The 27,934-nt window shown below is 45.1% G+C and overlaps 1 protein-coding gene across 8 annotated transcripts; it reads right to left on the reverse strand.

The window, feature by feature from the left end:
- Positions 1-36: 36 nt before the first annotated feature.
- Positions 37-27,469, reverse strand: KLHL20 (kelch like family member 20). 8 transcript variants are annotated; one of them, XM_054073169.1, is made up of 14 exons: positions 25,570-26,707; positions 24,576-24,644; positions 24,406-24,466; positions 16,212-16,785; positions 11,085-11,243; positions 9,881-9,975; positions 8,549-8,664; positions 8,015-8,198; positions 6,734-6,877; positions 6,406-6,539; positions 5,600-5,808; positions 3,876-3,982; positions 1,760-1,840; positions 37-666 (listed from the first exon to the last, which is right to left on the reverse strand). In XM_054073169.1, exons 3-14 carry the CDS (start codon positions 24,426-24,428, stop codon positions 615-617), a joined length of 1,878 nt encoding a protein of 625 aa, XP_053929144.1. In that variant the 5' UTR covers positions 24,429-24,466; positions 24,576-24,644; positions 25,570-26,707; the 3' UTR covers positions 37-614. The 8 variants fall into 8 exon arrangements, with proteins under 8 accessions (XP_053929144.1, XP_053929143.1, XP_053929142.1 ...); XM_054073163.1 differs by lacking the exon at positions 24,576-24,644 and adding an exon at positions 27,379-27,469 and having other exon boundaries at positions 39-666; positions 25,570-25,698; XM_054073166.1 differs by lacking the exon at positions 24,576-24,644 and adding an exon at positions 27,241-27,258 and having other exon boundaries at positions 39-666; positions 25,570-25,698.
- Positions 27,470-27,934: the final 465 nt, after the last annotated feature.

The following is a 27,934-nucleotide window of genomic DNA, read 5'->3' on the forward strand; positions in this document are numbered from 1 at the left end:
ACATGTAAACATTTGTTTACAGAATACTTGTTTTCCTTGTAAAGGTGCAAATGATCTTCATATGTAAACACAAGAATACCAACCTTTAGGGGAAAGGGGGCTTTTAAAAAAAGTTTTAATGACCCATTTATTACTGTAGTGTAATTTTTACTATATTCAAGCACATTAAAATGCTGAGTTACATGAATAAAATTATGAAGTTAAAGAACTTAAGATGTCAGCACTGCCTTTTTCATCTCAAGAATTTACAGTCCTCTTACTCTTTCAAAATCTGATTTAGTAAGGTCCAGAGTTATATCAGGTGCAAAAGGTCATCTTTTCATACTAGACAGACATGAGATAGAAACATATCAGAACCTTTGAGACAACCGCAGTTCATCCTTCCTCTCCCCCCACCCCTGGGTGCCCCCACTTGTATCATAGCAGTTCCAGTGCCAGCAAACAGTCCTTCCCCTTCAAGTTCTGTGTGAGCCTCACACCTTTTCTTGTTCTAAACAAACACAGGCGAAGTGCATAAAAAGCACTAGAAGGGAGGGCACCATCACCTCATGGTCAGTGTTTTACAACAGGAGTTCTGAAGACACGGGAAGGAAGGCAGCTAAGATGACGCTGGTCTAAGCTTTTTTCAGCAGGAGCTGATTGTGGATCTGCCTTTCCGGCCGGAACCTGAGAAGTGAGGGTCAATCTAGGCTAGCCAGAACTAACAGACAGTACCTGCATCCCAGGTTCAGACATGAACCGATATCTAGCAGGCAACGCGAGAAAAAGGTTTTTATAAGTAAGCAACAACTAGTTGGTTCTATGTTCACATAGAGAGGAGGGGAGAGACAAAAGCTGAACTTTCGTACCATACGCTGTACAGTAAAAAGGCATTGTTGGAAATCCTTTTCACTCTCACCCCTTCTGGGCACCATTCAGTCCACAGATGAGTTCCAGTTCTACTTCCTGCCCCCACCAAGACTGAACGGATACTCAGGGCACCCATCCTTACAGCTCTCCTGTACTCTGAGAGACCCTAAAACACTACAAGAGTTGGAACCACAATAGCTGGCAGGACATAGCCCTGCCCTAACCACCAGCTTCTCAAAACTCCAATCGCACACGCACATATACATATATATAAAACACATATATATATATGCACACATATATATGTATATAAAAAGCTGGAATTATCGCCATGAGCAATACAAAGAAAATACTTGATACAAATTAAATGAAAAAATAAATATATTCTGTGCACAGAAAAGCTTCTGTGCAAAGGTGGCACCTGGCAGGTCAAGTACTTTTTTTGAAGCTCTCTGTAAATAAGGCAAAAGCAAAGTTTTCTGTATCCCATCCCTCTTTCGGGCGCCACACAGCTGCCACATCCACTGCTCACAGCAAGAGGGAAAGCAGGAAACTCTCCTCCTTGCCAGACTCCCAGTATAGCACATGGTCTCTACATTAGCATTGTTTACGCTACAGTAACTTTTACAGTTTGGTTTATTCAAAAATGTAGACTATTTAGAAAAAACATGGACATAAGCAACACTTCTACTTTTGTCCAGTGGTTCCGCGGAGTCTGACAACGTGGTCTCCCATTGGGCACGCTCTCACAGAAGTCATTTTTTTAATTCCATAGAAAGAGTCACCGGCAAAGATTTACATTGGATCTAGACCGTTCATACTAGAGCTGCAAAGAGGTCCAGTGTCAACAAGTCTCTTCAGTTTTTCTAGGAATGAGAACTAAGGGGTCTCCCTCCCTCTGGATGCTTACCATATATGAGATTCACAGTGCGTCATTTTGATAACACCTACTCCTCCTCCCAGCCGCCGATAGTTCATCCCTCCATACAACCTGCAAAGACAAGGGTTTGGTGGTCACATCAATTCAGCTCCTTCGTGGAGTTACTGTGGGAAAGACTGGACCAGCCCTTGTAAGCATAGCTACACCGTTGTTAACTTCTGGTTAAAGCAGACCACGACGAGCTGGGCAGCAGTCATCTTACATCCTTCCAAGGTAAACACCTGTAATTGTTCATGCCTTTCTCTCTCAAAACAGTAACCACGTCTTGGTTTGACGCCACAGGTTTCTGGTACTTGAGTAACCACTTGCTTTCTCCCTCTTTGGTGATGTGCAAGATAGGAAAGAACTTTGCGGGCTGTATCTGATCTTGGGTTACATTTTGGGTAACACAAGAGCACGGATAGGTTTGCTACTTAAAATTCAACTATTTTTTTTGTATTTTTAATACCCTAAATTCATCTGATCCATCAAAGATGTAACACATCCCAAGCACCATCTGTTTCTCCAAAATGCTACTGAAATGGTGCCTGCATTTCATATGGAAATCTGATCCCTACAGACTCCAGCATCCCACTCACTTCAGCTGCATATTCCCCTCTCTGCCCCTGAAGCCCGCTGGCAGAAACAGGAGAGACAAGTTCTTCCAACAACTCCTACCAATGCCTTTTGTTAAATTCAAATTGCATCGGAAGCATTTCTCAGTCAGGCTACACAAAAATATCCTTCATGGAGCAAGAAGTACAGCAAACAAAACAAAACCACCGTAGATGTTCATCAGCTACACTGAATTCAAAGGGAGAAAAAAAGAAGCTAAGGTGGTACCTTGAACAGCCTCCTAATCTGTGAACGCGAGCCCAGGCTGTAAAGCTCCTAATTCTAGACATCTTGTTATTGTTAATGCCACTAGATGTAGCTAAAAGCATTCAGCTACGGAATGTGATGTATGTATTACTCTCCACTCAACTGGTTTTCTCAGTAGCTCAAAAGGCATTGTCCATTACTCAGCAAACAAGAGGAAGTTCCTCCACTGCTTCTTAGGACAGCTTATCTCAGCAGGAAAGGGTTAATTCACTAGTATTACTAGGCAGAAAGAAATGAGGACATCAATTTCTTTCTGTTCCCTACCTTTGCCAGATCCCTAAAGAAGCAAGAATACAGGTGGGACGTGAAGTTTTCTACTGATTAGATTTGGGAATAAATATACAGGCAGTAGCTTTCAAGCGTAGTTATGATTAGAAAAGAAACAAGAAAAACAGTCTTTCTGCTCAGTATGCATTTTTTGATTGGAAATTTTGCATTATTTCTCTAAGCCTGTCAATCAGATAAAATCCTAATTGCTGTCTTGCAGGTTTAAAGGGGAAGAACATCATATGTTCAAAGCTCCTCCACAAGTATCTAGAAATCAGAGCCTCAGCTTTAAAGCAAAAAAATGAGTAGGCTGAGTTCTACATCACGACCGTGAGCTCCTTCTGCTAAGGGCAAGCTTAGTTTTATTGGGAAGCAGAAGAGACAGAGCCCAAAATAAACAGGAGGGCAGTATCTCTCTCAATGCAGTCCATTGTTGTTATGTTCAAAAGTTGCACTTGGAAATCAAACTAGGCTTTGGTATGAACCTTTACTCACTATCCAACAAGCCTACCAAGTCAGTTATTTTCTCTGGCTCTCAATAACTCACCCATACATGGTTTTCCTACCTGGAAAAGATACAATGAGACTTCATTCATTATTGGTTAAGTCTGCTGGGATACTCGAATGAGAAAAAATATGGTAAACTATCTCCAATTTTACTTAAAATGGAGTCAGTGGCTGGAATTCAAACAGAAATATGCAAGAAAATGTTTCTCAACTGCTTACTGTTGTCATAGTTATAGACATGGGGATGCTGTAGGTAAATGGCATAGAGTTGTTTCTCAAAATGTGATTCACTTCCTTACACTTTCCTTCAAGCCAAGAAGCCTCCATGGGAACATTACGCTGGCTACCTGTGGTGTACATCACATTTCTAATTTGGCTGGGACAGCTCCAGCTGGGTGGCAGCAGCTACAGCTGGGAAGTGCTATTGGATTGTTTCAGAAACTAAAATTACCTCCACGTGTTAGCATCTGGATCAAACACCTCAATGGTCTTCAAGTACGTCGTGCCATCAAAACCCCCCACTGCCATCAGCTGCCCATTCACCACTGCGAGGCCAACCTGCAAACAACCATCACAGACAGAAGCCATTTATTGGGGATGTCCTCAAAAGAAGGGTTGAAAAGAAAATACTAATAGAAGAATTTAAGTCGTGTTTAGGAAAAGGCATTCTGCAGTAGAAGGCAGGGGGTAGGATAAATAAAATAGCCTAAAAAAATATCAAGACACGAAAAATTAAATATCTATATCAAAATGAAGAGCAGAGAAAATAGAGAAACAGAAAAAGCAGGTTCCCATTATTACCAGCTACAAGAACTACAAGTTTGCATGGTAACAGATACATAAGACCCTAAGACCCTAAGTTTTTATCAGCCAAAACTTACGTCCTGGACTGAAATTCTTCACCAAGTGTGGCATGCATGCAGCAGAATATCTACCAGACTATAGCCTGGAACGCTCGCTTAAATAAGAACCATATGCAAGGCCCTCTCCTGCTCCTCTTGGGCTGAGCCTTGGACCATCTGTAAGCACCTTGGCCTCCAGCCTTTCTATTATGTCTTTCTGCTAAAGCACAAATCACTGAAATCTCAAACAGTTCTGTGGTTTAGGAAGATCACTTCCAGTGAAAACATCTCGTGGCATAACAAAAAGATGACAAGAACAGAAGGCAAAATGGTTCTTGTTTTGGCTTTGAGGAAGTTAGGAAACTCAGGAGGGCTGCAGATAATGATGCATCTATTCAGCAGTTTCTACAGAAAGCAAATATAGGAAAATCAATGAGAAATCAATGCCTAATCAGTAACAAAAAAAGAGTGTTGGACAGTACTTGAGGATGGATATAAATACGTATTCTCTGCCTCCAAAACCAGTAGTTACTCAAGTTATAATTCATACTTGCATCATTGGATAACGAAATACTAACATACAGACAGAATTAATCCACCCTTTACTATATAATCCAGTATCCAATGATAAATATTCATAACATTTGTATCTGTCCAAGTGCAATGACTCCCTAAAACGTTATGTTAATCTTTTCTTCACATGTCTATAGAAAGCAGGAACATTAGCAGCTGATGGGAACATGCTGTTACATCCTGTACTCACAGGATTCGGGGAAGAGAGGCAACATCCCAAATGAAAGCCTAGAAACCCTGTTCCCACACATCGCAAGGCAATAAAAAGACTTTGAAGGAAGTCTGTGTCTAAACACATGCTTGCCCAGATTCTCAGCTCTCTCTTCTGGGCAGGTAGGTACGTTCACGTCCTAATTCATCCAAAACACACTGTGGGATGAGAATCGGGTATTAATTTTTATACTGTTCTCTAACAGTCCCTCATGTCAAGTATGGCTACTTCACCAAGTAAACAAAAGTACTCCTCTGTTACAGGCCTAAGTAGTTGACTCTGCATAACGGACCAAAACTACTAATAAAGACCTTCAAATGACTCCATTTTCCCATCCTCGGGCACATCAGCCAGCCGTCTACAGCATTACACGACTACTGCTTCATTCTCTAGTCTTGCTAAAGAGCTTGAACTTCTTGCAAACCTTTACCCTCACAGAAGAGAGGTGAAAAGTACAGAGGAAGCAAGAGGAAAACCTCACAAGATAACCCCCCAGCTCTCCCCACATGGTCATGTAAAGTATAGGCAAGCAAACCAAGCCAAACTCACTCCACTCCGGCGCGATGTCATGGCCACAACAGGAGACCACTGGTTGGTTCGAGGGTTGTATCTCTCAGCGCTACTGAGCTCTGTCGTGTCATCTCTGCCTCCCACAGCATATATCATGTCTTGGTATACTGCACAGCCCAGGTGCTTCCTCCTCGTCCCCATGGGTGCAATTGTGTGCCAGCGGTTCTCCTGGGGATTGTAGCGTTCCACTGCAGAGGAAATGACACATCTTTGGACAACAGGGCTGGCAGGCAGTGGGGGTTAGTACCTGTGAACCTGCACCCAGAGTACTGCTCCATCTGTAAAGACACTGCAATTTCCACACACCAAAAATACAATGAACCAGTTTCTTACCACTCTAATGCTTCTCTTCTACAGAAGGCTCGCTGTTCTCTCTCCTGTACAGTCAATCACATTCAGCATCTTAACTCAAGAGTGAGCTGGCAATGCTACAAACTGACCTGCATTACCATCTTGCAGTAGTTTTACCTTTGGCACCTTCCTTCCTACAGCAGAAAAGGGCTACTGCAGGATAAAAAGATGTGCTTGCAACTGCTATGCAAATGAACAAAGTATTGTATTCAGGACACTGCCAAATGCAGCTTTGAGAAAGAAGAAAATGACACGGAACCGGGTAGCAAGGGCTCTCCACTACCCTGGAGAGTCAACTACTGTATGGCAAAAATCATATTTAAAGAAAACACGGCAAGCTGACCACAAAGATATTCAACAGCCATCTGGGGACACTAACGACAAACAAGCTCATGACAAGTGCTGACAGCAACAAGGGACAGCAAAAAGCATACCAGTATTGAGAGGGGAAGTCCCATCAGAGCCTCCCACAGCATAGAGGAATCCCCCTAGCACAGCCACTGCAACTCCCAGGCGCCTGGTGCTCATGGAAGCCACTCGAGTCCATTTGTTTTCTTTGGGATCATACCTGGCAAAAGAACACACGCCAAAGCTTAGTGAAGCGTTGACATCAAAGGGACAGGAAGACTGACCTCACTCTCCCCAAACAAAAATCTTCGTAAGATTCATACAGTATTTACCTCCTCTCCAGCTCATCTGCATCAACTGCCCCTCCCAAGTCCCTCCTCTCCCTGCACCCCACTTTTTTAAGTTAAAAGGTACCTTTCCACAATGTTGAGACAAGAGACACCATCCTGGCCACCCACAGCGTAGAGGTAGCCTCCAAGAACTGCTACTCCAACACTGGTCCTGCAGGTGCTGGTGGGGGCCACATCACTGCTCCACTGATTGGTCTTTGGATCATACCTAGAAAAACAGGAATTGCCTGTCTAGGAATGCTTCAGACTCTCCCGTGCTTCGGAATTAGTAAAGCAGTGAAACTGGCCTAGGTTGAGTTTAAACTGCAACACAGCTATCTGTAAGCTGGATAAAGCCCCTCAAGTCTTTGTAAGCATCCGATACATCCCTGGAATAACACGTTCAAACTGCAGATCAAAGGTTTATGTTCATAAGGCAGCAGGTTGCCACGGACAGGCTGACATGCAGAAATTTGCATCTCTGCAAAAAGCAGCAGCCAGAGTTCCCTGCAGTTCACACAAGAACTCAGCCAGCACTGGGATCTGTACTTTGACATAAAGATGAAGGAACCAGATGGAATTGGCAATCCAGAGACAAAGGAATATGGTGCACAGCAGAAAAGTGCAGGAGATGGAAGATGTAAGGCTAGTGTCACAATGTGGGAAGATGGAACTATGAAAGGATATGCGTGGGGAGGAAAGGGAGGCTCAAGGTAAAAGCAGATATTTGGATAGCTTATTGGATTTGTTACAGGGCCAAAATTTAGAGTACCAAGAGTGCTTGAGCTGCGTGGCTTTTAGGCTTGGGGATTGCCATATGCAGCTCCCAGAAACAAGAAGCTTGGCAATGCCTGTTTGATTTTCATCCTTCACAGGTTTATAGGACTGACCTATTTTCTTTCTTCTGTCTAAGTGCCAAAGTTCCTTAATTCTCTAGCTACCACTCCACAATAAAATTCCAGGATCTCTCCCTCAACATCTAAGAAATGCTTACTGTAACCTCACCTTCCTCAACAATGCTAAAAACAAACCAGCAATTGCAGAGGTTAACCAGCATCATCGCTCCTCCCATCAATTATACCCAGACCCATCTTTTACACATGCCTTCCTTACACCAAAGGCCATGTCTTCTCTCATTAAACTGGGGGTAACGTGACACAAGCTGTTATGCATGAAGCCCTAGTTCAGCAGTAAACAAGCATGATATTGAAGGCGTATGCAAGGGAGGAGGAAATGTAGATAACGTGTAATATAAATTTAAGGTTTTCAGCAGAACAACCACACAGCCAGAGAAATGAACTTATTTTTAAGAGGCTGCACCCAGATTTAAGGAGTCAGAGATAACACTGGCCTTACAGAGACTTACCTTTCTACACTGTTAAGATAAGAGGAACCGTCGTGGCCTCCCACAGCATAGAGGAGATCATCCAGAACGCTGACTCCAACGCCACAGCGCCTTTTGCTCATGGATGCCACCATCCGCCACTCATTGGTTTGAGGGTCATAGCGTTCTACACTGGAAATCGCGTCTCCGCTACACCAGCCTCCCACTGTAGGAACCAACGCAAGAAAGTGTCACAACAACACGCTGAGCTCAGGTAGTGTATCTGTGCCTGGTACAAAGACCTTCTGGTCTAACCCACCTCCTAGTTAGTCATTTTCAGAATTATAATTAGAAGACAGAATGCAATTTTCAGGAGGATTAGCATAAGTTTGGAAGTAGTGTGGCATTCATCGCACCAAAGAAATCATACAAGTAAGAAAGGGTAAGTTAAATCTCCAACTATTAATGCACAGGTCACTTCAGAAATACGTTGTAAAGACTAGCCTTAGGGAAGCACTCTCACCAGAAAACCCAGACTTGAATCTCCTGCCCTAAGCCAGCAGGAGCTATACATACCTGCAAAGAGCACTTCTCCACAGCGTATGGGTTTGCGTGGTCTAGTTCTTGGTCCTTGCATCAGTGGCCGCTCTTGGGGCAACAGCAGGTAGTTTTTAGCTTCATCCACTAGATCCCTGTGCAAGACAGGAAAATATTATTCCCCAAAGTTCCCCTGACACCAGACTCGGGAGAAGGTACAAATTAAAACTGATGGCAAGAGCAGCCAGCACCAGTCATGCACTTCAGGTATTCACAGATCCAAAGTGCACCAACAGTTCTAATTAAAACATACACTGTCACCTGAATACTCATCAACAGTTTACAAGTCATTTCCACAGTGACAGCAGGAGACCAGTATCAATATCTGGATAGAGTTAATAACAGATATTGCTTGCTACAAAGACTGATAAACTGTGACAAGAGATTTGTCAAGCTTACTCTCCAGAAAAGAAAAACCCAGATTGCCTCAAGCTAAAACTTGACAATCACTTGTTTTGTCTAGGAACAAATTGGGAGCTGAAAAGCACACAAATACATAATACACAAACAACCAATAGATGGAGATAGTACCCTTCTGATGAATATTTTCTCCATCAGCTCTGGCCAGCTCGCACTGTCCATCCACTCATGACTTGCCACCTGGACTAATCCTAATATTCCAAACCCTTGAATAAAACAAAAACCAAAAAAATGTCCTCCTTCCCCCTACAAACGTGGAATTCCCCCACTATGAATGCTTATTCAGGAAGATAACAGTTTAGCGTATCCCCTGAACTTTCGTACATTAAGCACAACAAGAAAAATAGTGTGCTTCATAGATGATACAGAACTCCTTAGAACTAGAAAGGGGAAACTCATACCAGAAGAGAAGGAACTAACAGTTTCCTTGCACCAGCACAGTGGGAAATAGTGGACTAATCCCAGAGTCCAATTCAGTTATCATCAAAGCACAGATTTTTTTACAAAGAGAAACTACTTTAAGCCATAACGAGATCATGAATGCCATGCAAGTGGTAAGCTGTAATGAATGGCCATGACTAGAGAAAGAAAAAAAAGGTGAAATGAGAAAGAATACACTGAAGAGTATTTTACCAGTGGTCAAACTGTGCACTCAAAGTCTGGTATTGCACTGAAAACTTGAAAGAACAAAAACATTTCTAGGGCACACTGACTACAACACAAAGAGAACACAGGCTTTCTTGCATTTCTTCTCCTCCCAGTCGCAAAAATGGAAACTGTGAGTGATCATTCATTTACCACTGACAAATCAGCACCATTTTAGGGAACAGATGCAAATAAGGCACCCAAATACAGCAAAATCCAATTCTGTACATCAGCGAGGAGATTTACCGGCATTCCTCATCGCTCTTAATAAGTGGATCAGAGCCCACTGTACCCACAAGGAACTTGGGACTGAGCAGTGGCAGACGAACATGCTGCAGGACCTAGAACACAAAAGAACGTAGATGGTAACCACGTGCACCTACAGCGATGCAAGTAGCCAGATGGCAAACAACAGTGGCTAACAAGCTTTGATAAAGAGTTAATAATTCCTCTGGCATGGTCATTCACACCTCCAAAACCTGGCATTTTAGTGAAATGCAGTTCCTCTTACAGCACCTTTGCCTTTTCCATGTATCCAGTTAGATACCCAGGAGAAAATCAGTATCTGAAAGAAGACAATCCACTGGACCCATTAACTGACGAAAACAAGTCACAAGATTGAAAATCTTTACAAAATTACAGACATCATTACATCTGCTTGAAGCACTTGTTTAGTTATAAGTTTTAGCCACCATTTAGCTCCCTTAAATGTGACCGATATTGTGCTATAATTGAACAGTAACGAGTAACAAGCCATTCACAACAGCTTAGATTTAGAGGTGTAAACAGAGGGGCCTAAAAAGGCACACAATTCTAAGAGCCTTAAGAGCTACCTTGACAACAGCAGGTTTTTCTGGTTTGGTTTGTTTATTTAAAACAGTTTTCAAAAGCTTTCTGCTAAATAAAGTTGCATTTCATGTCTATTTCCAAAGCAGAAACACTGAGGCAGGCAGACTCTCACTTCTTTTGATCAGAAAGCCCGAGACTTCAGAGGCTTTCCGCCTGACAGCTTTGTCAGAATCGGTGCTTCTCTGTGAAATGGTTTGGCTTAGATGAAGCATCATATTTCAACAAAACCATTCTGACAAGCTCCAGTACAAGATCATGAGGGCTGATGCATAAATTAAACAGAAGAGCTTAAAGATACACCGCCAATGAAGACAAGCCTTTTCTTATCCACTGAGTTTTTTCTACAACACTCAAAGCAATGCAGGCAGGTTTGTCTGAACAGAGTACTGGAATGATCTAATTTGGCACATCCCACCTGGTAACAACTCAACAGAGTCCCTGTTGAAAGTCCCAGCCACTGCACCTTCTGGCCTAGGTGAAGTGCAAGCACCCAACACAGGTGGAAGTCAGGTACTGTGGCTTTGCACGCATTCAGAATCCTGTATGCTGTAACAGCCCTCCTTGCCGTAGACAAAGCTGTCTCAAATGTCACCATGCCCACCTGTGGTAGCTGGGGTCTTCTTTCCTGAATGCTGTATTTCACCCAGGCCATCACCGCGTTGAACACCTGCTCTTCACTGCGAACGTTTAACTCATCGCTGGATATAATATCTATGAGCTGATTGGCAGGGAGCAGCATGAACTCCTCACTCTCCATCACCTGGTTAAACAGAAAGGGAAGGATAAAAGAAAAGGTAAGGACAGTGGCCAAAGTACAAGAGCCATTCAGCCCCTCAAGACTCCAGAGCAACTCTAAAGTGGATACAGTCATAGAATCACAGAGTGGTTTGGGTTGGAAGGGACCATGAAAGTCATCCAGTCCCACTCTCTTGCAGTGAGCAGGGACATCTTCAACTCAATCAGGTCACTCAGAGCTCCATCCAACCTGACCTTGATTGTTCCCAGGGATGGGGCATCCACCACCTCCCTGGGCAACCTGTGCCAGTGCCTCACAGGAAAACATTTCTTCCTAATATCTAGTCTAAACCTCTCCTCTTTTAGTTTAAAACCATTACGCCTTCTCCTATTGCTATAGGTCCTGCTAAAAAGCTTTTCCTCATCTCTCTTCTAAGCCCCCTTTCAGTGTTGAAAGGCCCCAATAAAGTCTCCTTGGAGTCTCCTCCAAGCTGAACAACCCCAGTTCTCAGCCTCTCTTCACAGGGAAGGTGTTACAGGCCTTTGATCACTTTTGTGGCTTCCTCTGGACTGACTCCAAAAGATCCACGTCTTTCTTGTGCCAAGGGCTCCAGAACCGGACACCATACTGCAGGTGGCGTCTCACAAGAGGGGAATAGAGAAGCAGAATCCCCTCCGTTGCCCTGCTGGCCACGCTGCTTTTGATGCAGCCCAGGACACGGTTGGCCTTCTGGGCTATGAGCGCACATTGCCGGCTCACGTCAAGCTTCTCATCCACCAGGGCCCACCAGTCCACTTGAATTCGCAGCTCATCCAGTGAAGTGCCAAATACCTATCGCTGTTTTGCCACCAACACATGTGAAGGGTTTGTGGCACAGAGCGGAACACGGTCCCTAGCAACACCACACAGACCTCTTTAGATGAGGATAAAAGTGAAAGGGAATTTTATAAAAGTTTTTTTGTAGGACACTTAAAAGTTTAAATCACAGAACACACTGATCAGGTTTCCAAAAATCAGCAAAAACAAAGCCCGTCTTCAAAATCAGCCTCCTATTTGCCAGTAAAGCAGAAATAAAAACATTGCACAGGTGATAAATGAGTGACTGAAAAGTGGTACCAGAATAGAGAGGCTCTATTCACAGTAAATCCAAAACAGCATAAAAATTAAAGGCTCAGAAGCAAGTTGCCAGAGGCATTGTAGAGAACATGGAAAGTCTTCTTGAATGCTGATTTGTGGCAGAACAGAAAACATTTCAGGAGATGATGGACTCCTTTGATCCCACCTCTTTCATTTGCTCTAAATGTATACATTGAATTTTCACAAGTCCAGATGCACTTTAGAGGAAATCGGAGCCTCCTAAGGCCCCAAGGACTGATCTCTTTTGAAACTCAAGACGCTGACAATCTGCAAACACGTCCATTCCCTCAGTACCCAAGCTAGCAACAGAGTTTCTCAAGAGGCTTTAGCTGCTGCTAGAGGACAGTCCACACCACACAGAGCGTGTGTGAGCCAGGCTGCACTGCCTTGGGAGGATACAGAGCTCAGGCACCATCACAGCCTCAGCACCAGTACCAGGGAGACAGAAAAGATGCAAGAATCAAAATAAAAAGAACTGCAGGAATGGTTTGATTGATAACTGCCAGCTTGGCTTCCCAGTTTGCAGCCCAGAACCTCCTAGAGGTTCAGGGGGATGGGAAATAATGGTGCACTGGCTCATCCTTATTACTTGCGACCATATTAGAATTCCAGGACTTATTTTATGATTTGCAGCATAAATGAAAGAAAAATACATTCTTTGGCACAAGCACCACAAGAGCAGTCAGCTGTACAGTCCTTAATTTCCTAAGGACTTTAAGTTGGATGAGGCTATGAGAAACCAGATCCAATGGGAGGTGTCCTTGCCCATGGCAGGGGGCTGAAACTGGATGGGTTTTGAGGTCACCTCCAACGCAAACCGCTTCATGATTCTATGATTAACTAAGAGCATTGAAAGAATATACAAAAACTGCTAAGTACTGACAATGGCAAACATAGTTAAAAGGAACCCAACGGATACTGAGACCCGTTACCAGGCTTTGGTCTCGGATCCTGTGGGCAGGAACAGCCACAGCAAAGCTAGCCCCTCATGCTTCTTCAGCCTCAAAGTACAAACTGGGCTGCCCGTTAAAGATCTCCATCAGCATTTTGCCACAGCCTCCCTCCCTTCCACACAGACTAGCTTCACTCTGACTGTTTGTAAGTGCAGCCTCAGACTCTGAAAGCAGAGGGAATTTGAGTTATGGATGGTCATCCAGACTCTCCCTCCCAGCCTCAGAAAGCCCAGCTGCACCAATGTCAAACCAAGCCATTACTACTGTGTAACTTGCTAGTTTACGTAGTAAAACAAATAATTATTTTAAATGCTTTGGCTTATTTTGGCTTAATTATCAGGACACTAATAATTATCTGACTAATATTAATGGTCTATGTGACTGACCTGCTTACTAAACAAGTATTGGATGGGCTTCATTTCCTTTAGAGTATTCATGTGCATTCAGAATCTACATTTACAGATAGAATAAATGTCAGAGCACACAATATCGAGCACAATTTTTGTCTGTTGATACTGAGTACAAGTTGTTCATCCTAAAGTATATTTTTCCCTTCACACAGGTGCCAGACACCAAACAAAAAACCACAAAGGCTGTTCTCGTACAGCGGAGTTGTTAATAGAACCATTTCACATTACATGCACACAAGATTCACAAGGGGTTTTAGGCAACAAATTCAATCAAGGGGAATGGAAAACTTGGAAAAATATTTTACCAAGAAGTTAACGATGTAATGCAGCAATACACACAAAAATTAATAGAACTAGTGGTTAGTACAGCAGAGGAGGTGAAGCAATTCAGCATTCAAAGTAACTTCACGGCTTGGCCTGATGCCTGGTGCTTAATATTCAGCATTGCCACTCAGGAAATTCTCATCTCGCGTTTCTTTTTGCCAGCTGAAAGGAACGATGACCACACAGTGACGATGCAGAGGAGGGCACATTTTTTAGCAATTCTCAGCCTCCACAGCGGAGAATGGTTAAGTAGCCAAGTCCCTGGTCTCCATCAGGGATTACCAATCCACTCTCCAGATGGAAAACAATGGCAGAACAGAAAACAATCCCCATGCTATTAAGATTGTCTGCAGAGAAACAGTGGAAACAGAAGTGATCATGAAGGATGAAGAGCTGCAAGGGCACTGAAAGGCCCAGGCCAAAGAAACAGTGCTCTAATCTAAGCAATTGTTTTCCAGAGGCCAGGATTCAGTTAAGTCGATTATTATACACAGAACCTTCGAGGAGAGTGTTTTCTCGAGTCCAAAACTTTTGCCTTTATGTGTTTTAACAAGGATAAGGAAGACGGGAAGCTGTCTTCAAGGGACTGCAAAAGAAAAGAACCCACAGCAGGCAGCTCTTAAAAGCCAGCTGCACGTATTAATGCTAAAATGTTTAAAAACAAAATTGTTATGCTGTTAAGAAGTTATTTAGAGGGTTGTAAGCATGCCCTACTCATGTAATAATGAGAAAAGCACAGATCTAACCATTAAAACCACCAAGCACTGAAAATAAACGACCATCTGGTTATCATCCTGCTCCCAAGAAAAACACAGAAGAAAAGAAATGCAGAGCAAGCACGAAGCACATGAAACGGCCAGCTAAAATGTGGGGTTTTGGGGAAATCATTGTGTCCTACAAAAAACAAGCTCTCATGTTAAACAGCAAATTCTATTTCCTATCTTCACGGTTAGGAAATGCCTATTTAATTGTATTTAGAGCAAACTGATGTCATGTGTCTATAGTTAAATATCAAATATTATATTCAATGTGCCCAACAGCCAAGTTCAACTGTGTTTGCTTCTTCTCATAATTTTCTTAAGTCCTGCCTGACTGAAATTAATACAATTCCAATCTGCTTCCTGCAGGGAAAAAAAAGTCAGCAAGCTGTAATCAATCACAGCACTTACACCCTGCCACTTCTCTGAGCAAACTAAATGAGTTGACACTGGAGCTACTCCCTTTGGAAAGGATCCACCTGTGAAGCAGGTGCAAAGAGATTTCTCCATAGCAGTGTACCTGTTCCAAGGGAGGGAAGAGTTTCTGGAAAAGGCAAGAGAAAAATCTCTCTGGCAGGGAACAGACCTTCATGCTGAGCACATTCCTAGAGAGCAGCTGCTTCCAAAACACAGGCCAAGTCTTGTCCTTCCAACAAGGGCACAGGGAAGACACCACTTCAAAGTGTTGCACTCCTTTCTGCATCTGGGTGCAACAGTTCACTCTTCTCAGACTATTGCTCACAAAATCCTTAGTTATTATGCTGATCCTTCCCTGAACCACTTGCTGGCAATTTTTCTTCCCCCAAAAAATCATCCAGGCAGAATTAACAGAAACTTAGGCTTATAAAGGTCAGCTACAATATTACACATTTGAATTACTTTCAGACAACTTCTGCTGAGTAACAGATGCAAAACCATAGCTCTGGTACAGCCAGAGAGTTGAAGACTCCACTGAGGCAGCTGTACACCCCCCTACACACCCAACTCTCCAATCTCTAAACCCAACATCAAGTGTTTAGGGTTTGCTTGATGTACTGTCCTTACTTCAATGCCCGTCTCCCCTCCAGCCATGTACAATCCAGAACATTTTTGGAAGTGGAGCACAATGTCAAACCATGCACAGCCATGTCGGCTATAAAATCCCAAAGTCCAACTATGCCTGTGACCCTGCCTCCTGCATAGCACTTGCCACACACATCTAAGTAACACTGCAGATCATTACAAACCACCAATACAATGCAAGTACCTCTTCCCTCTTTCTTTCCCAACCAACATCTCACAAGCATCGCTACTAGGGCACAGAGTGGATGCAAATGCACGGTTTGAAAGAAGCATAACATGAGTTGTCAACGTGTCCCTCCAGAGCCTGGACATGTTTTACATCATTATTCTAGCACACCAGCATCTTACCTCCTGGAAGTTATGCTGTGTGAACTTGTCAGCAATTCTCAGCAGTTCACGGCACGAGTGAGTGTCAGCAAAAGCCCGGATGCCCAGGCAATTGGAAGGGTCCAACTGTCTCTTAAGGAACTCGCAACAGGCCTCCTGGATCTCAGCCAGCTGGAGAAGGCAAGCAGCTGGCAACAAGGTCTGGACATTTCCCTCCTCCACTGTGATCTGAGAGGTGTACGCAAAGTCAATCAGCAGTTCCATGGCCCTTTCATCGATGTCTCTGATCACAACTTCTGTCTGCCGACTCTCTGCAAGCTCCCCAGTGAACATGGCTCGGAAGTAAGGGCTGCAGGCTGACAGAATAACCCTGTGGGCATAGATCTTCTTCGCACCGACTACTAGCACCACATCGCACAACTCCCGGTGCTTCCGGAGGAGATTGATGACTTCTAAAGTTTGTCGAGGGTGCTTGTCGGAGATGTAGGGCATCCGAGCAGGCTGCGGCACCCCTTCAGGCAGTTTGTTAGGATCTCCGAGTGTGCAACGGCTAGTCACGTCCATTCCGGTCTCTCCTGGTCGAGTACTGGTACACCTGCAGAGGAGGAAGCCATAAGACAGCACGATCATCATCTCATCTATCACCAGCTGCCAGCCAAAGCTCTACAACTCGCAGTGATTACGAGCACAAAGCCAGCAGTGCCCGCAGCTTCATGCTGGAATGTGGAAACAACCAAGTGTTCACGTGAGAGAGGAATCTGTCTCAAACCAAAGCCTACCTAGAAGTAAACAAATGTCAGCTTGCAACAGGCTTATATTTATATCTATTTTTATGTGCTTTCTATGACACACCACTGTAATATCCAACTACACATACATATTTATTAACTGAACCTCACCATAGCCCAGCATGGTCAAGGAGTATTAGCCCCATTTCACAGAGGGTGACTCAAAGCAGAGATTAGCTGACTTGACCATTGACTCTTTAGTTTTCTTTTGCAGGGATGAATTTCCACTGCAAAGAATTCCAGCTGCATGATTTAATGAAAATTCTCTGTACTTTTGCCTACATTTTTGATAGGGTTTCTCATCACTGTGATATCAGAACACACTAAACTGTCATGCAGACTTCAATAACTTAAAGTGGCCGGCAGCCCACCAGGAGCATCTCTCAAGTGGAGATCCTCTCTATTTTGTGGAATATCCATTTAATGATATAACCTCTTCAGTTATTTTTGAATTACGGAGGCTTTTGATTCAATCCACATTCCCTGAGATGTTTCAAAAGAAGGTTAATGTCTCCCAGGAATGGCAGACTAAAAACTGAAGAAGAAAATGGGGATTATCAGACCAATCAGTAAAATGTCAAAACAATCAAAGTATCCACAACTGAGGGCCTTTTTAAGCAAGAAAATAAAGTCAAGATGGTGACTTTAAAGATGAGGAACCACTTGAGAATATATAAAGCAAGTTTCCGTCACAGAGTAGGGAAAACACTATCCTCCCAGCCCCACGTGCAATGTTCTGGCTATCTGGTGTCCTCCTTTATGGAAGTTCAGGTACCTTTTCTTTATCCCCCACATCCCTGAGAGATGCCAGCTCTGTCGTGGCTTACATGCAATACCTCTCTGCACAGCAGGGCTGCCAGATCACGCTGTACGCTCCTAACTTGAAAGAAGGGGGATGAATATTGCCCCGAGCAACTACAGGGATGAACCGGGATGACGCATCTCATACCTCACTTTGCAGCCTACACCTCAGGCTTAACTATCACGTTATGACTGAATTCAGTGCTAAACAAGAAGAATTAAACCCAGCTCTATTTCCAGCAATCAGACTAAGCAGATCAGTGCATGCTTAAGACACCACACACACAAGCAAGATGCAATTTAGCATGGCTGGAACATATTTGAATTTCTGCCACGTATCGTATGAACAGTTATTAAAAAGATGCATCAGCACCAGTGACAGATCAATTATTACAAAAAGAAAGCAAACACAGGAAACTGTACTATTGCCTCTTCCCACTTCAGAGGGAAACCATCACTTAGAGCAATGAAAGCACACTGAGCAAAACAGCAGAACATGGATGGCTATGGATTATCTGGTGAGTGCACTGGCTGCTGGAGGTACGCTGAAAGACTCAACGCATCTTAGCCACTACCAGCTTCACTGGCACACTGACACTTCTGAGCTGTCACTTTAGTCATGCTAAGAGTTAAACAGAAATCTAACTTTGCTTTGCCACTGCTCAGTGTATTTTGCAGCATGCTCGAAGGAAAGAATTAAAAATATAGCCCACACCTTTTCTTCTCATTATTATGTCACATGCACTTTCTAACCACAGGGAGACCAGTCTCTGCAGCAGTTCGAATTATTCACTTGCCTCCGAGCCTGTTTTCCCACTCCCCCCACATCCTCTCCTTGATCATCGTATTCAGATGTTTCAGACCATTACCTTTTCCTCATATCTCAGTGACACAGATCCAGCTGGGCCTCTCCTCCAAGTTCAAGTTTTTTTATCCCTGCTCCATCTTTTTTTATATCCACCATTGTTTTCCTTTCCTGACACCTCTGACAAATCCTTCTCTCGCTTTCCTCCACCCGCTCTTGTCCCTCACAACCCAATTTCACCTTGTGGGGTTTGACAGCCATTTTTAAAGCTCTGCTGAGTTCCTCACCAAAAACACAGCTAAGCTCTGCTCACCACAGCGTACACAAACCAAATTTAATGGTACCACTGCAAAAATCCCAAGAAACCTTGGCTAAAGACTAATTTACCTAATTGGCTTACTTTCATAGTCCTTCGCAGCTAAGGCCAGGGAGTAAGTAATTTAATCCCTCCACTGAGGGATGGGGAAAGATGGTGACAAAAGTCCCCCTGTAGAGTCCAGCTTTTGCTAAGTAAGCCAAATGGATTTTATTGTGCATTAGTGGTTTCAAGTTATGTCAAACTAACCCTAGGAGGAAAAAAGACAAAAAGAAAAGCCCTATTAAGATACATGCTACTGTAATAATTTTGGACAGTTTGTCTTGACCAGGCTGTCAGTCAAAGCACCTAAGGACAGAACAAGCGTTCTTAAAATAAAAAACTCATTTCACATAACTACAGATCACAAGAGATGCTCTATATCCCTGACAGGACCTCCTTTTGGAAAGCAGAACCCCATTATTATCACTGTAGGCTTTCCTCAAAGACGACTTGCACTTAAAACAGCCCTAAAGCAGATCTCAGAGCTTTTTTTGACCGACACAGGTTCAAACTACAGAAAGATTAGATTAAGGCTACGCTGCCACAAGGAATACGGTGTACCTTGTCAATTCCACCACCCACGGCTCTCTGCTGACACAAAGTAAGGAGGTGGCCCATCTTGTGCCATGTGAACAGTTGGCCAGATTTAGGCAGCAGTCCTAGTCTTCCCTAGCAAGGACAGAGCAGGATTTTTCTGCCCCACTGAGACTCGGCTGAACACAATTTTAAATGAACTAACTGAAAAGGAGTCTGGTTAGAGAGAACTGGCGACATTCCTGCATTGTTCCCAGCTACCTAAGTGCCCGCATTGTATCCAGCCTCCTCCCTCCAGGAGAGAAAGTGCTGGTTAATAATTAAAGAAAACTGAATGGAAGGAAAAAAAGAGTAATAAGCAAATTAGTGCTCCTGATTCATCCTCAACTTATCTCTGGGTAACACATAAGCTAGAGATCAATGGGCTGGGGAATTTCCATAGTGGATCGAACCAGATACTTGAAGTTGAACACAGTGGGTTGCTGCCATACAGAGGCACAGAAGTGTGAATTAAAAGGATACTGTCTGATGGCATGTGTCTCCACGAGGACAATAATTTAACTGCATTATGTGTGCGCTATGCATATTTATGCATAGAGAACGAAATGATGAGTCAGTAGCTTAGAGGTGTGAAAGACAGAAGGGAGCACTTGATTCTCACGCGGCAGGCTGGCTGCCTCCCCCTTCGCAAAGCTAAGAGCCGCTCCTCTAGACTCGGGGTGATTAAGAAGGGCTGAGGATCGGAAATGTGTATGCAAGGGTAAAAGATTCACACTCAGCTATGCAGATATTCTGGGATTAGCTTCCATCAAAATGCAGGGCTGGGGAAATCAGCAAATACAATGGGATTAATAAAGGGCTGACAAAGGATCAGGTTTTGTAGCACACTGCTGCAAAGTACAAGTGGGAACACAGGCAGCCTGCAACACTAAGTCAGCTAAATAAATAGGCTGCTCTGCCTCCATTTTATTCAGCTATGACAGTTCCCAAAACTTTGTTCATTAATAGAGGCATCTACAAGACATCCATCCTCACTTAGAGCTCATAGCAGCTGCTTCCAAAGGTCAAAAAATACCTAGTAACACAGATCAAAGAAAAAGTCTCTCTGATGCAGTCATAAAGCTCCTTAACTACCAAGTCAGAGTGGCTCACATCACGTTTTTATTGAAGATAACGTATGTTTTCGCGTGAGACTGCAAACAAGCTTTAACATAGTACAGCAGAAAACAACAACCTGACCTGGGGCGAATGAAACAGAACAAGTCTCGGACTCAAAACATCAACTGATGCCCAAAAATCATACACCGACCTAGTGGATTTCAGTAGCAATGGATTTTAGTAGCAAATAAAGACAAACCAAACCAGTAGCGATTTCTGTCAATGCCTTGCTTTGAATTTAATGCATACACAAAGTATTTCCTATACTCATTACAGAATTGCTTGAACAAAGTTATTTGATTTGGTCCAGCCAAAGGTGACACCTTCAGCAGCAGAAGTGACTATCACAACACTGCTGACTAAGTAAATGGAACTGCTTTATTGTGGCAATCAATATTCCAGGAATAAGTTAGCTAAAAGCCTGTTTATTACTATTTATTAGCTATTTATCAGTAAAATACCACCCATTCCTTTTCTTACCTAGACATACATTCTCAATGAGGCTGAACTATGCAGACAAGCAAATAAACCTGACTGCAATAGATTATTCTAGATTACTGAAAAGAAGAAGAGCAAGGATGCGGTGTATGTGTCCGTATTTACATCGTTCACTTTGATTTTCACTGACCAAGCCCATAAAACCCAGTTTCACCAAGAATGAGGATATCCGTAGTCTGAAAGATGAGGTCATTACCAGAGTCTTCCAAAACCTTCCCAAGCCTTCTGCATTTTGTTTTAGGCAGGAGCAATGTTCAAGCAATTGGTTCCCCCCCTGAGGGCATGTGATCCCCTCAAGATCTGCAGCCTCTCTCCCTCAGCGGGGTCTGGAGCCAGCTCCGATACAGCACCGCTGTAACCTGACATCAGGCTGCCAGGAAAAAGCTGGCTGCAAAGGAGCTGGGAAGACCTCCCCACTTTGCCTGGGAGCTGCTCAAGCCCTCGTGCCTGACCTAAGCCATGTTAATTCTCTACAACTAACTGAAAGGAGGTTGTGGAGAGGAGGGAGCTGGACTTTTCTCCCAAGTGACGGGGAAGAGGACAAGGGGGAATGGCCTCAAGCTGCATCAGGGGAGGTTCAGGCTTGACATCAGGAAAAAAAATTTTCACGGAAAGGGTCACTGGGCACTGGAACAGGCTGCCCAGGGAGGGGGTCGAGGCACCTTCCCTGGAGGGGTTTAAGGGATGGGTGGACGAGGGGTATGGCTTAGAGAGTGTTAGGAATGGTTGGACTCCATGACCCAGTGGGTCCCTTCCAACCTGGTGATTCTATTATTCTAAAGGCATGTATGCACCTCACCACATACCCCACGACTTGTGGGGCTGCCTTCCTGGCCAAGGAGCCCTTCCACATCACTACAGACTTGCCTGATGAGCACCGTATTCTTGGCTGACCCTGGTCATCAGATCTGCCCTGCCCTCCTTGCTTGGGTACTGTGGGACTCTGCCTGGCTTTTACCTTCAGCTAAACAATGCTCTCGTGCTGCTCCCTGACAGCGAGAAAGAATAGCCTGCCCCAACTTCCACTTCATTTCTCATGCAAGACAAATCCTGTTTGAATGCCAGTGTATTTTCTCCACTCTCATCTTTACAGGAATAGCTGCAAAGCCTTTTCTATTCAAATCGTGCTTCTCGTCCTCTGAACGCTGCACACATTTGATACCAATTCACCACGCTTACACAGCACTGACCGAGGCTCACGCCCCTCTCCTTGCGGATTCTAACGAGATCTCGGCTGTGGTATTAAATGGCTGCAGAGCCCTGAGTAAGAGGATAAAAGGAACGGCTCCACCACCTGTTTAGCTGGACTTCATAGGAAGCTCTGACAGCCTGAAATCTAACCAGGAGTCTTTCATTATTTTCTGCTAAGACACGCAGTAGAATAACAAACAGAAATGTTAATAATCCACACTGAGACCTTAACACATGCAAGCACATTCAAGAACTGAAGTCCACAGTCTGACAGAGCTGTGCTTGCCAGGTGAGGCTGCAGCAATACCACACATCCAGGCTGAGAGATCAGCTGAGAGGCGAGTTCAAAAGCAAAGCCATGTAAATATGTCAAATGTGTTTTCCATGCTCTACCCTGGTCTGCCAGAAAAAGGAAAACCAAAAGGTACTGAAGGGTCTCACCTGCATCCACTACCTAAATAAAATTAAAAATATAAAAAAGCCCGAGGTGCCAGGATTAGCAGCATGACAGAAAACTTCTACTTCTGCAGCCCCGTGCTGCTGCCCACCATTAAAACAACCCAGTCTGAGCGGCTGACAGAACTTCCATGAGAGCAAGTCCAAGGCCATAAAGGCACAAGGGATTTTCAGGACCTTTAATGGTCAGCCTCAACACCACACACAGAAAACAGAAGGCATAAAAGTAAATTTAGAACCTCAATCTTTCCACTAGGAGCACAAAAAAAATCAAGCAGAGAGAAAACAAGAACACAAGCCCAGCTACTCACCAATTTTATGTCATTTTGCAAAAACACTTTGATAAATGGAGCACAACATTAAGAACCTGAAAAGCTATGGGTTTTCACTGGCTAAGATTTAATCATTCTCCATTGCAGAAGAGAGTTCGACCACTACTTCATCCGTCTCGGAGAATAAGGAACTCACTATAAGAGTCAAACAGTTCCACTTTGTCTAAACCACATTTCTTATCTTGGCCAAAATGATGAACATCACACAGCCGCTGTGATGCCCATGCCATATCCCAGGGTTTACTCATTAGCTTAAATGAAGCAATAGCACAGTCTTTTTTGTCTTGCCTGAGGAGTTCATTTAATTAAACAATGTAGTGTCACTCCTCAAGGGCTTAAATGGCTACTTATTTCTTACCTCCTTCCCAACACAGGGCCCTGCCTGATGGTTTCTGCAAATGCTGTAGCTCTATACATTAACCTCTGGCTAAAATTCCTAGCTTTCCTTTACGTGACTGTTTTAGAGAATTATCCAGAAGAAAGTTTCCCTACTTGCAACATCCCCAAGAGCACAGACAGACCAAGCAATGTGCATGAGTCCTCTTGACTTCATTTAGAGCATTAGAACTGCAGGCAACTTTGCTTCCACACAGTCTGTACCACCTATAGAAAATATATCGGCTGTTGAGTTCTGCCACGGGATTGCCACCGGAGAGCGAAAAGCCACCAGAATGAGCAGACAATCCCGTTTGCCAAGTCGTCACGGTGCTGATTTACTGTGATAATTTTTTCTCTATGTAACAGATACTCTTTCTGACATAACCACAGCAAGAACTCCCCAGAATTAAACCTCAGCTGCATCTTCAGCTCATTAGAAAAGAGGCAGCTGGCATCCGTAATTAGAAAAGGAAATCTCTTCGCCGAAAACCTCACTTCTTCAAAGGGACTAAATTCTTTCAGTTAAGGGAAAAATAATGTCCCTTAGAAATCAAGTTTAAATTTATTCCCAGGCAGGTTTTTTTTTTCCACACAATTTGAATACTTAAGTAATTAAATACTGAATTTTAAATATGATAGTAAATGGGAGAAATAGGGAGGAGTGCTGGAGAATTATGATAACTTGTCCTCCATAATCTTCCTAGCAGTATCTTCATTTAAAGACTTCTGGTTTTGCAAGCACTGGAAACTAAGTACATTTAAGGAAGGACAAAAGATGAACAACATATATTCTATTTCTCCTAGCCGGGTCTTTAAAAACACAAAAATGTATTTTATCATTTAGGCACTTATGAAACCAAGGCCCATGACTTATCATATTTGGATTAAAAAAGGACAATTGTTTTTCATATCTTACCTGCGCATTGGCTTTCCGTCCATGCACCGTTAAGAGAAACCTTCACCCTGTGCTTCAATACCTGATCCAAAAGAAAAAAGGGAAATAAAAATATGGGGATATCTTGATATTCTGAAGCAAGAAAATCTTCTTTCTTCTCCTCAGTCTGGCTCTTGGACAACAGAACTGACCACATCCATGTACTGATATGCCGCCTTCAAGCTCTTATCCAGCTATAAAATTCACTAGATGAACGATGTCTGGATTGCAGAGAATAAAGCAGAAGAAAATATAGTCATCATTAAAAGTAATTTCACCACAGCTGCATCGTGATTCTTTAGGCAAACGGAACACATACATCATAAAGTCAGTAAATTGTCTGCCTCCTCAAATCCTTAAAATTGTTCTTTCAATGGAAACTATCTGTCAAGTAACAGGGTGCGCGCTCTCCCTCCTCGCTCAGAGCCAGGAGGGATCTCTCGCTCATGCACTTACCAGAGATTTAAGGCAGGCTGGCTCCTAACAAACAGCACAGCTCAACAGCTACACTGCAGAGCCAGAATCTGATGGCAGATAAAACTTGTGTCTGGAAATTGAAGATAACTGTGTGCCCCAGAGGGAAAGGAGATGCTAATAATGGTACTACAGCCACGAAGATTAATGATGCTACACGATGCTCACTCCGCTTCCACTCCAAATATTCATTTTCCGAGAGGAATAACCGTTGCGAACTGCACAGGCCTTCCAAAATCAACCACCAACTTCTAACGCAGATTAACCCCTTTCACAAGGGCATCAACCATTCCCATTTCATTTTTAATGACTATTCAGTTAAGAACAACTTTAATTCAATCATTATTTAAAGCAGTGTAAGCCTAACTTTTATTCATGCCTTAAAAGAACAGAAGAGCGTCTGCTTCCATAATGATACTCACACTTCTTCCCATACAGAAATGGAGTGAGAAATGGGAAACCAGTGAAATTATAGGAAAAGCAATGACACAGAAAGAAGAGCTCTTAAAATAACAGAAGCAGCATTTAAAATAGAAAAAGGTAAACATAGGGAGAATAAACCCATTCTTGGAAGACTGAGATTGTCAGATTGGAGACTGTGTCCAAAGATAACACTATTTTTGGCACAACTTCAGTTAAAAATGGCTATAGCTTGGCTATGTGAACAAGCACCTTGTCTGATCCGCAACCTTCTCGGGGTGCATTATCCCACAGGCACAAACGGGGCAGGCTGCAGTCAATAAAGAACCAACTCTGACTTGCTGATTTCCACAGCTCCAAATGACTCCGGTTTGTACTTTCCTGCAAATAAAGGAAGCCAATTCCCCCCAGGTCAGGGCATCCAGTGTCAGGCTGAGCTGTGGCTGCCCAACTTCTGCTCCTGCTCATCCCACCAGTGCCGAGGGACTCCCTGGAAAAGGCAGGTGGGACATCGGCTGGCCCACGAGCCAGAGCCATTCAGGGCGCTCCAAATCCACAGGAAATGCTGCCCTTGGACCTTGTGCTGCATAAGCTTCGATCGCCTCCCACCCGCAGCTGGGGAATGACCCACTCTGGCCCAGGCTTCTCGAGCCAGCGCTCCCCATGGGGCAGTCGAGAGTCCCTGGGGACTGCTCAGGAGCAGCCTCAGCTCCCTTCCTTCTCTTGCCTCCCACTGGCAGCCCCGTGCCCGCAGCCAGAGCTCGCAGCCCCACGCACCCAGTGCCCTGCAACCCCATACCTGGAGCTCACAGCCCCATGCACCCAGTGCCCTGCAACCCCATTCCTGGAGCTCGCAGCCCCACGCACCCAGTGCCCTGCAACCCCATTCCTGGAGCTCGCAGCCCCACGCACCCAGTGCCCTGCAACCCCATTCCTGGAGCTTGCAGCCCCATGCACCCAGTGCCCTGCAACCCCATACCTGGAGCTTGCAGCCCCACATGCCCCCAGCACCCGGAGACTGCAGCCACGGAGCTTGCAGTCCCATGCACCCACACCTGGAGCTCGCAGCCCCGCACCAGGCAACCACATCCCCACGCACCCACAGCCCCACACACTCAAAGACCACAACCCTGCACTTGCAGCCCCACAACCCCATGTAACCCGCAGCCCTACAACGGGAGACAGCAGCCCTAGAGCCCTGCAGCCCTAGGCATGCCACAGCCCCACGCACACGCACCCAGAGCTCACAGCCCCGCAACCCGGAGGCCCGCAGCCCACACACCCACTCTTCGAACTCATAGCCCCGCACCTGGCGACCAAAGCCCCACGCACCCACAGCTTCGCACCCCGCGGCCCCATGCAACAAGCAGCCCTACAACTAGAGAGAGCAGCTCTGCAACCCTGCAACCCTAGAGCCCCACAGCCCCACGCATCCATACCTGGAGGTCGCAGCCCCGCACCTGGTGACTGCACCCCCACATACCTGCATGGCCCCGCAGCCCCCAGAGCTCGCAGCCCCGCAGCCCCAGAGCTCGCAGCCCCGCAGCCCCAGAGCTCGCAGCCCCGCAGCCCCCAGAGCTCGCAGCCCCGCAGCCCCCACAGCTCGCAGCCCCGCAGCCCCCACAGCTCGCAGCCCCGCAGCCCCCACAGCTCGCAGCCCCGCAGCCCCAAGAGCTCGCAGCCCCGCAGCCACCAGAGCTCGCAGCCCCGCAGCCCCCACAGCTCGCAGCCCCGCAGCCCCCACAGCTCGCAGCCCCGCAGCCCCCACAGCTCGCAGCCCCGCAGCCCCAAGAGCTCGCAGCCCCGCAGCCCCAAGAGCTCGCAGCCCCAGAGCCCGCAGCTCGCAGCCCCGCAGCCCCACGCACCCACACTTGGAGCTCGCAGCCCCGCAACCCAGAGACCCGCATCTTCACGCACCCACACCTGCAGCTCAGAGCCCCACACCGAGCGAGCGCAGCCCCGCAACCCCGATCCCCGCAGCTTCGCAGGCCGCAGCCCCCACGGAACCACACCCGCAGCGCTCCCCACTCCGCCTGATCATTCACTGAGCGGCGCGCTCACCCCGCGCCGCGCCGGCCCCGCCGAGCCCCTCTCCTCGCGGCAGGAAGCGCGCGAGCCCCACTCCGCCCCTTCCGCCTGTCGCAAAACCCGGAGCGGATCCCGGCGTCGCGCGGGATTGGGGGGCGGTGGGGCGGGGGGAGGGCGCCCTGAGCCGCCCCGTCCGCCCCATGCAAAACCCGGAGCGGATAACGGCGCCGCGCGGGATCCGGGTGTGGGGGGAGGGGTGGCGAGGCGAGAAGTCAGCACTGCCACAAAAAGTGGAATATTGTGATTTCAGCTAAAGTCAAATGCATTCAAGTAGCTGTGTTTGTTCAAAGGTCCCCGAGAGCGTGCGTTTTTATAGCACCTTGATACAAAAAGTCATTACTGTTACAAAAGGTGGAATATTGCGATTTAAACTAAAGTAAAACTCACTCAAGAAACTGTATTTTTTAAAAGTTAGACAGTATGTCCCTCTGAGAGCATGTTTTTTAATACCATGTTGATACAAAAACTATTAGTATTACAAAAAGTGAAATATTTTGGTTTAAGCTAAACTAAAATTCACCCAAGAAAC

The sequence above is a fragment of the Cuculus canorus genome, chromosome 8, assembly GCF_017976375.1.
Source record: "Cuculus canorus isolate bCucCan1 chromosome 8, bCucCan1.pri, whole genome shotgun sequence".
Classification (NCBI taxonomy): Eukaryota; Metazoa; Chordata; class Aves; order Cuculiformes; family Cuculidae; genus Cuculus; species Cuculus canorus.